The sequence below is a fragment of the Hyperoodon ampullatus genome, assembly GCF_949752795.1.
Source record: "Hyperoodon ampullatus genome assembly, chromosome: 14".
Lineage (NCBI taxonomy): Eukaryota > Metazoa > Chordata > Mammalia > Artiodactyla > Ziphiidae > Hyperoodon > Hyperoodon ampullatus.
This window is the reverse complement of record NC_136927.1, coordinates 73625785-73634681: the sequence shown is the minus strand read 5'-3', so window position 1 is coordinate 73634681 and position 8897 is coordinate 73625785. Positions and strand designations below refer to the sequence as shown.

General features: G+C 52.6%; 1 protein-coding gene across 1 annotated transcript; it reads right to left on the bottom strand.

Moving 5' to 3' along the window:
* Positions 1-4373: 4373 nt before the first annotated feature.
* SYS1 (SYS1 golgi trafficking protein) lies at positions 4374-8336 on the bottom strand (the record flags this gene model as incomplete). Its single annotated transcript, XM_079719227.1, has 3 exons — positions 4374-5594; positions 6748-6815; positions 8175-8336. 3 exons carry the CDS (start codon positions 8334-8336, stop codon positions 5354-5356), a joined length of 471 nt encoding a protein of 156 aa, XP_079575353.1. The 3' UTR covers positions 4374-5353.
* Positions 8337-8897: the final 561 nt, after the last annotated feature.

Genomic DNA, 8897 nt, shown 5'->3' with positions numbered 1-8897 from the left:
CCACCCTCACTCCCAGGGAGCCAGGGCACTGATGGAGATCCTCAGATTGGGAGGGCGAGAGAAGGATGGGAAAGGCTCCTGCTAAACCGGCCGGCTCGCACCCCTCCTCTCCAATGGGGCTCAGCACCCTCACTGTGCATCCGCCAGGCGGCCGCCAGCGGAAACCGGGCCGGGAGAACAGCCTGAGCGGGGCCTGGCGCTGGACCGCTCTGCACCGCGCAGCTCAGCCTCGGAATGGCGACCTAACGCCCTCGCAGCGCGCTCCCTACCTGCGGCCACCCAGGCGCGGCGCTCCCGTCCCGAGCACCTCGCCCCGCCCCCTCCGCGCAACCTCCACTCCCGTAACCTTCACTTCAAGCTGTCTTCCCGCTAAGCTTACAATCCAGCCCATTTCCTGGGTCGTCTCCATTTCGGTTCCCTTGCTGGGCATCATCAATCACATCAACCTTCTGTTCGATCTTTCCTCCCAAGCACCTTCCGTTCCATCAACCCTCAAGTAAACTTCTGTCCAGCGTGCTCTATCAGCGGGCGATTAGGGCAGCACGCTCCCAAACAAAAAACCAAACCCTGTGTGTGTGTGGCGGGGAGGGGGGGGCATGCACTAGTCTTCATGGGAACCTTCCCCGGGGAGCCCCAAGTGGGGGCCCGAATGGCCTGAGCCTAGGCGAGATTGGCAACTTTTGCTTTGCCCAATTGGGAGCCAGAGCTGGGCCCCAGCTGCCCATGGGCAATGCCATCAAGTGAGCAGACAGAAGCCTGTGTGCCTAGGCTGGAACCCAGCGTGGCCAGGGTGCCGCTGGGGAAGCAAGGATGTGAATGATTCCCAGCAGTGCACTCCTTCCAGCCTTATCCCTTCCACCTCCTGGCATTTAGGCTCAGGCAACCTGCCTCCCATAATCCCAGAACTAGGGTCTCCCCACTACCATTCTCCCATTGTTTAACCACTTCAACCTGAGGCCCCTCTTCAGGGCTCAGTCAGATCCTGATTTGGGCAGGATGCTGCAACCCATAATCTCAGGGATAAGAGACCGCAGGAGAAATGGCTCCCTAACAGTTAACTGGGGAAAATTTTTAATGTTTGAATTTTAACAAGTCACACGACCTCTCGGAGCCTATTCCATCTGTTTCTTAAAAGAGGGATACTAATAGCCATTCCAGAGGGCTTTGGGCAAATCAGGCTTGATGTAGTTGAAACCAGTTTGTGGGACGTTGAACGTTCGGCCTTTTTTCCAGGCCTCCTTGCTGTAATAAAGCCAGTACTGGCACTGTTTCTCACTTACGAGCAGCTGCCTAACTGCCCACCTTTAGGGAACTAGCTGCTTGTTTAAAAAGCCAATCTTTTTTTTTTTTTTTTTGCGGTACGCGGGCTTCTCACTGTTGTGGCCTCTCCTGTTGCGGAGCACAGGCTCCGGACGCACAGGCTCAGCGGCCATGGCTCACAGGCCCAGCCGCTCCACGGCATGTGGGATCTTCCCGGACCGGGGCACGAACCCGTGTCCCCTGCATCGGCAGGCGGACTCTCAACCACTGCGCCACCAGGGAAGCCCTAAAAAGCCAATCTTATGTTCACATTCACAAAATAGCATCTGGATCCCAGAGACTGTCCCTCTCCCAATCTGGGCCATGTACCACTTAAACATGATTGGTATATGAATGGGGATGAGGTTGCTGAGGCAGACAGGCCTAGCTTCTTATCAGCTGTTTGATGCTGGGGAAAGCTGTTTACTCCTAAGCCTCAGTTTCATTGTCTGCAAAATAGGGAAAACGGTGGTGCCTATCTCATTGGATTAAGTTAGAAACATAAATCACTTTACAGTGCATGGCACATAGGAGCTCAATACTTGGTGGCTGTACCTAGGTCATGGGCAAGCCTGTCCCCCACCTAACAGTTGAGGCTTTGAAGAAAGATATCTCCTCTGTAAAATGGGAAGGGGGCAGTGGTCCCATAATTCTAACTGCTTAGATTCATGGATCAGTTTCCTATAGGTCAGGCACAGCACTAAATGCTTTATATTATGACATCTCACTGAATCCTCACAAAAACGCAGGGAACTTCAACCCAGGGAAGGTTAAGTAGCTTATCCAAGGTCTCACAGCTGGTAATGGGACTCCAGGACCTAACCTTGCACTCCATTGCAGCTCTCTAAAGCCTTCTAACATTGGGCCCCTAGAATTCTCCCTGGCTTGGCCAGGTAGGCAGGTCAGGGATTAAAACTCCCAGCTCCCTCTACTCCCCTTGTTTCAATGTTGTTCCACCATCCTTTGCTACTTTCCTACAGAAAACCTCAAGCACGCAGTAGCTCTTAATTCCCTCTCCACAAAGAACCTTTCTTGTGCCTGGAACTGGCCTCTCCTCCCCCTGCCCCTGAGGCTGTAGTCCCTGGCCTACAGGCTGACTGCCCCCGGGGACTGCGAGAAGGAAGCTATCCTGATCTGGGAGTTGCTGAAGAGAGTCTAAGACTCTGCTTCCAGGGGAACCTAGCCTGTTTGAGCTGTGCCTCACATAAGACTCACGGGGACCTGGAGCTTCCCGCCTCACTGGTGCCTGCTGGCTGCCATTCTGGCCCCCATTTGGCTCTGATCTGGACAGGCTTGCCTAGAACTAGGGGTTAGAGGCACCCTCTGAGCTAGACATCCCTTTCTCCTTTCCCGTCCTTCTTGCGGGTTATAAACTATTCTGAGCACCAGCTATGCACTAGTCTCCACTTGTCTCTCCAAATGGTACTGGACGGGATGGGGCAGGGGGTGGGGGGGACGGCTCTAGACGTCAGACCCCTAGAAAGTCAAGAGCTACACCAACTCAGTGGTAGGGTGGCGGTAACTTTCTGATCTAGGTACTTTCCTTTATCCTTTGGAAATAAAAATATTTCCAACATTCCTATGTTCACTTGGAAATCTGTGGCCATATTTAATGCACTGCCTATCAGTTTTTCTTGGAAAGCAAGTAATAGTTATAAAGCTTTTTACATCCTTAGTATTTAAAACAATACAGTAGGATGAGAGAGTATGATTATAAGGTGCAGATTGTTTAACCACTAAGAACTTAAACATCTTTAACTATTAATCTCTTCAGAATGAGTTTATTAATGTCACTACCGGAACCCAACTCCTGGCTCTGCCAGCTCCTAACATTAACCTTGGGCAAGTTCCTTAGAGTTTCCTCATCTGTAAGATACAGATGATGCTATTTCCTGCTTCAGAGGGTTGTTGTGAAGATTAAGTGAGCAAGGAGATGTACAGCACTTAGTCTACTGCTGCACATCTCTTTATGAAGCACTCAATGGATATTATTTATTACTTCCATTGCCCAGTCCCCTCTGGAACTTGCCTCTAGACTAGACACTGCTTTGTCACTTTAGAATTCATAAAAATCTCAGGAAACTCACATATTTTTGACCCCCAACTGTCATTCAGCTTAGTCATGATATTATCAAAAAACAAAAAAACCCCACCTTGGCTCCCCTGACCTTTGGCAGTTTTCATAAATCCAACTGACACTCAAGGGGCAGAGATCTGTCATCGAAGATGTGCAGGACAGCACCAGCCTTTGTGGGAAACTCCCAAAGAGGTGTGCCAACACAGCTGGAGCTACCACCACCAGAGCTGGCCACTGGAGCCTGTGGCCACGGGAGCCTGTGGCCACATGATGTGAGTGCTCTGAGGCTTGCCTCAAAATAAAGTCAGTCACCTGCCTTTAGAGTCTGGGGTGTCTGGGGGGAAATCCATCCACCCAGGGGAAGCCATTTCAGCTGGTCATACCTCCTGGACCCCGCAGCCAGGATTAGAATCCCATTAACAACCTGCTTCCTCCCAGCTTGGCTAGAGTGCCCTGAGTTACTGAGGTGCCTCACCCGAGCATTTTCCCAGCCTCTGCCCAGGCATGTTCACTCTTAAACCTTCATCCTGTCGGCCTCAACTTCCTATTCTGCAGGGCTGGGAGCCAGGAGGCTAGAAAGGCTTCCTGGGGAGATGGCAAAAGTCCCCAACTGTGTAGCCCTAACACTGAAAGCTGAACACTGACAGCTCTCTCAGGCAGGCTCTGGAGGACCCAAAGGGGAGCACCAACGGTTTCCAGGCAGAAATGGGTCTAGACCAGTGCATTCCACTGGGCACGTTCAGAAGTCACTGGCAAACGGGAAAGGCACCCTGAGAGTCATGGCAGTTCGCCCAAGGCGTGGCGGAGAAGGCTGCAGCTGGGGGTGGGACACAGGTGTCCCCGGCACTTAGTGTTTTAACCAGTTGGAGGAATACGCAGGTTCAGGAATAAAAGAAGGTGGCCTAATCCTTCTTTATAGCTCCTGGCTCTAAAGAATGTCTGGCTATGCTGATCTCTCCCAGTCCCGAGCACAGCATTACAAAATAAGCACAGGCAGAGCCGTGGAAAACACTGTATTTATGTACACAGGAAGGGCAGCTGTAAGCCCCTCAAAGAGGCCACTCCACCCCAAGAAAAATCTGAGTAGCAAATTCCTATCTCCCTCGGCATTATCAAGTGCACCTCAAGCTGGAAGGCTGGGCTTCCTGTGTCTGGGCGCCCACTGTACCCTTCCCACAGTGTAATTCCAACCAAGGCAGGAAAAGGGAACTATCGCCAAAACGGAGGTCGTGGGAGCTGGGATGCCCGGTCATTCCTAGAGAACAGGCAGTGACTCTAGTTCGAGGGTTAGATGGGGAGCGACGCTAAGATTCTTCTCTGGGTCCTACGGCCTGCTATGTTGAAAGCTGGCAGCAGGGTGGAGACCCAGTAGAGAGAACCGGAAGAAAGTCAGTCACGGGTTCATTGGTGTACACACACGTGTGTAGCAGGACACAGGTTGTGCGTTTTCTTTCTGCTTGATGCCTCCACCTGCCATCCTCTCCCTGACAGCAGCCTGCTACTTTGCGCCTACGTCTCTTTCTGTGGCTCTGGATCCAGAAACCAAGTGTTGCTCCAGACAGAATAGCTGCAGTTCAGTGGCATGGCAAAGCTAACAGCTGGCCCAGGGAGGTAAGACAGATGGCTAGAAGAGTGGTTCGCTGTGATCAGATATCCTTTTTTTTTTTCCTTTTTAAAATAACAGGCTGGTGACAGGTATGGTGGCTCAAGAGTGACATGGTTCTGATTCTGTTATTACCCTGAAAGAGGTCCCCCTTGCCGACCTCCCAGATACCAAGGCTTCAGTGGACAGAGGCCGTTCTTGCAGCTGTGATCCTGCCTGCTACCTGCCTTCTTGACGGGGCCTCACTCTCTCTCCCACACCAACAGAGACTTCACATTTCCCGGGTTCCTCTCAGGCCTGGGCTGGACCTCATCTGGACAGTCGGAGCAGCCCAAGGTGTCAAGTGCCCAGCTGGGTGTCCAAAGGACCCGACTCTAGACACTGGACTTCGGGGCTGAGTTGAGGGGGATCTCCTTGAGCTCCGACCGCATGCACAGGTACTCCCCGATGACAGCCATGAGTGCAATGCACACGACCTGGACCAGCCACCAGGTCAGCGCCGAGGGGAAACGGGAGCTGTAGAACCAGCAGCCCAGGAGGTGAAAGAAATGGACAGTGACAGTGAAATCCAGACACTGCTTCCCTCGCCGGATGAAGTACAGCAAGCCCAGGGCACTGTGGGGAGAGGACAGCAGTGAGTTGTCACTGGGTTGTCCTGGCCTTAGATTAGGTTATTTGGGGGAGCAGGGACAATTAGGATGACAGCATAGTGGTCAGAAGCAAGCGAGAGAAGTGGGAGGCAGGGGTTACATTATCAGATGCCCAGAGGAACCTGGCAGGTAATGCTGAGAGTGGATCAGGGTGGGGAGAAGGAAAAAGTATGAGCTTGATGATCAATGCAGCTGCCACTCAAAGGGATCCCAGAGATTGGTGGGGACTGGGGCAGCATGAAGCATACATGTTTCATCTAAAGTGGGGCCTGCAGCTAGGCAAGTCACCATGCTAGAATGCTGGCCTGGAATCAATCGATCATCCCATTTTTTAAGAGAAGCCAGAAATCTGTATTTTTAATGTAAAATATCCTGATTTTCAACTAAGTGAAAAAAGTCTTAAACACCCTGCATGGGTTGACAACTGTGTAAGCCAAACAGAACATATCTGGGAGCCAAATTCAGGTCAAAGTCACCCCACCAGCTTTCAACCTGCAGTGTAAGGTCAAGAACAGTAATGTGAAAGGCATCGTTCTAAGCACCTCCTGTGAATTTACTCATGTAACCCTTACCACTATGAGGTGGGTAATATTATTAGCCTGATTTTACTGATGAGGAAACTGGGGCTTAGACAGATTAACTTGTCCACAGTCACTAGACTAGTGGTAAAGCTGAGAGTCAAAGCCAAGTGAGTCGGCTTCCAGAGCCTAAGCTCTTAATCACTTCCCTAAACCACCTCTCAGTCAAAGCCCTCAGGGTACAGATGAGGACCCAAGGCCTAGAGAGAAGGGAAGGAACTTGGCCAATGGCACATGGGCCAAGAATAGACTGACTCCCAGTCCAATCCTTTCCTCATCTGATTCCACATCAGGGAAGTGATCTGAGATGAAAGCTGTCCCAAGGCAGCACGCACAGAGTGACATAAGAGCTTTCCAGCTAAATCAAAACAGCGATCAAAGAAACCCTATAGTAGAGTCAGTCCCAGAACTGGCCTCTGCCACCCATTTTAGTCCACCATTGCCCAGGAACAAGTGCCAACCTGTTTCATGTCCGAATTTAGGAAGTTAGTTCCAGTGCTAAGACCCCAAAAGCTGGATAGCAAAACTGGTGATACTCACCAGGTGAGGGCGTTGAGGACGAAGGACATCATGGAGAGCCGGCCTGGAGGGGTGGAAAAGCCCAGGATCTGAGGGGGAATCACAAATGGAAATATGCTGGAGAAGTGACCTGGCAGAGCCCCAGGCTCCAGGACCCCAGCAGCCCCGCTCAGGAACAAACATCATTCCAGGACCACAGAAGCCAATAGGCCTCTTCATCTGTATGGCAGCCTACTTCCACCAAGCTGCTTTTACAGACATCCACCACTGTATCCCATCTGACCCCTCACAGCAGCCGGGAAGGGATCATTAACCTCATTTTACAAAGGAGGAATAAAAATTCAAGGAAGTTAAGTCACTTGCCCAAAGTGACAGGGTAAATAAACAGCAAAAGAGTGAGTTCAGGGTTCAGCAAGGCTCCTAAGAAGGAGTATACTAGGCACCTAAGAAGGTGCCTAGTATACTAGGCACCTGGTGGGTGAGTGACCTCCACCACTGTCCATGTGGTACTATCCAATACCAAACATCTGCACACTTTCGGCTTTCAAAGGCCTTGACATTCGTTATCTCATATTATCCTCACAACAACCTCATAAAGTTGTTATTGTTACCCCTTTTTGGATAATAACTTGCTTATTATTATCTCTTTTTGGATAATAACTTGCCCAAGGGCTACATAGACAATAAGCAGGAGGAAAGATTCCATCCCAGATCTCCTGGCTCCAAGAACTGTGCTTATTACCATATACCACAGCTGCCTCTCTGAAGCAAGACACCTCTCCACCCTCCCATTACACTTTATAAGGCACTTTCTTATTCCTAGGCCCCTCTGGCCCTCATAACATTTTGCGGAGGATTATTCTATTCCAGAAGAGAAAACAGGCTCAGAAAGATAAAGCAACTTGCCTCAAATCCCACAGCTGGTATGTTTCAGCCTACACTGGACACTAAGCATTTCTGAATCCAAAGCCAGGCTCTTTGTACTGCAGTCCACGACCTCTATGCCAGCGGTCTCATGGTTTTGCAGACAAGAAAACTGGGGTTCAGAGAGATGACAACACTCGCCCCAGGTCACACAGCTCGTACATGGAACTTAGAGACCTGACTCCAAAGTCCAGGGAGTTCCCATTATACTCCGTGAATGCTCTTTTATCCATCCCCCCGTCCCCAATTTGGCACCCGAGAATCTGGGGCTCAGAGAAGTGAAGTCACTTTTTCAGTGTCAGAAAGGAGATGTATCAGGTTGCCTGGAACGCAGGCCCCTTCCTTTGTACTAATCTGCCTCCCTGTCATTCCATTTTATGGATAGGGCAGCCGAGGCTCAGAAAGGTGATATCCCTTTCCCAGGGCCACAAAGCGAGAAGGTGGCCCAGCCAGGTCTAGAGCCCAGTAGTGTCAGACCACCCGGTGAGGCCGAGACGCCGCCCGCGCCGGCCCGGGGACCATACCTCGGCGTCGAACATCTGGTCCAGCGAGGGGCTGCTGCGCACCAGACCGTCCACCAGCGCCAGCCACAGGCCCAGCGAGCCGTAATACACGGTCTGCATGAGGACGATCTGCGACAGGATCAGCAACGGGTCCCACACGTAGCTGCGGAACTGGCCCGCCATGCCGGCCCGCGGGGCCCGGCCGCCGCCCGGGCCTGGGTCAGCGCCACCGCCGCGCCATGGGCCCCGGGCCGCCCCGGCACCTGGAGGACACACGCCGGGCCTCAGCCCGCCGGCCGTCACCATGGCAACGTCGCCCCGTCCGGGAGGAGGGACTGGGAATGAGGGGGCGAGCCCATTCCGGGAGTGGGGGGGAGGCCGGGGCGGACAGACCCATTCCCGGAGTGAGGGGAAATCCTGCCCGTTCCAGCAGCTGCTCGGGCCCCGCTCGTACTCGAGTTCCTGTGGGGTTCACTCACCGGGTGACGGACTCGAGGATCGAAGCTTCCGAGCGCAGCCCAGCCTCACCGACTGGCCCCCGAAACGGTGCTGACAGGCAGGACCATGGAGAAGAGGCCCTACCGGCCTAGAGAGGCAAAGCTCCAGCTGCTGCTGCGACTGTAGCGGCTGCGTAGGAAGGAAGCGTTTCCGGGGACAGCGGTGGAGGGGAGGGGCTGATATTGCGCAGGCGTAGCGGGTGCAGTCTTCGGCTGAACCACCTAAATGAGGGTAGGGAAGCCCGGA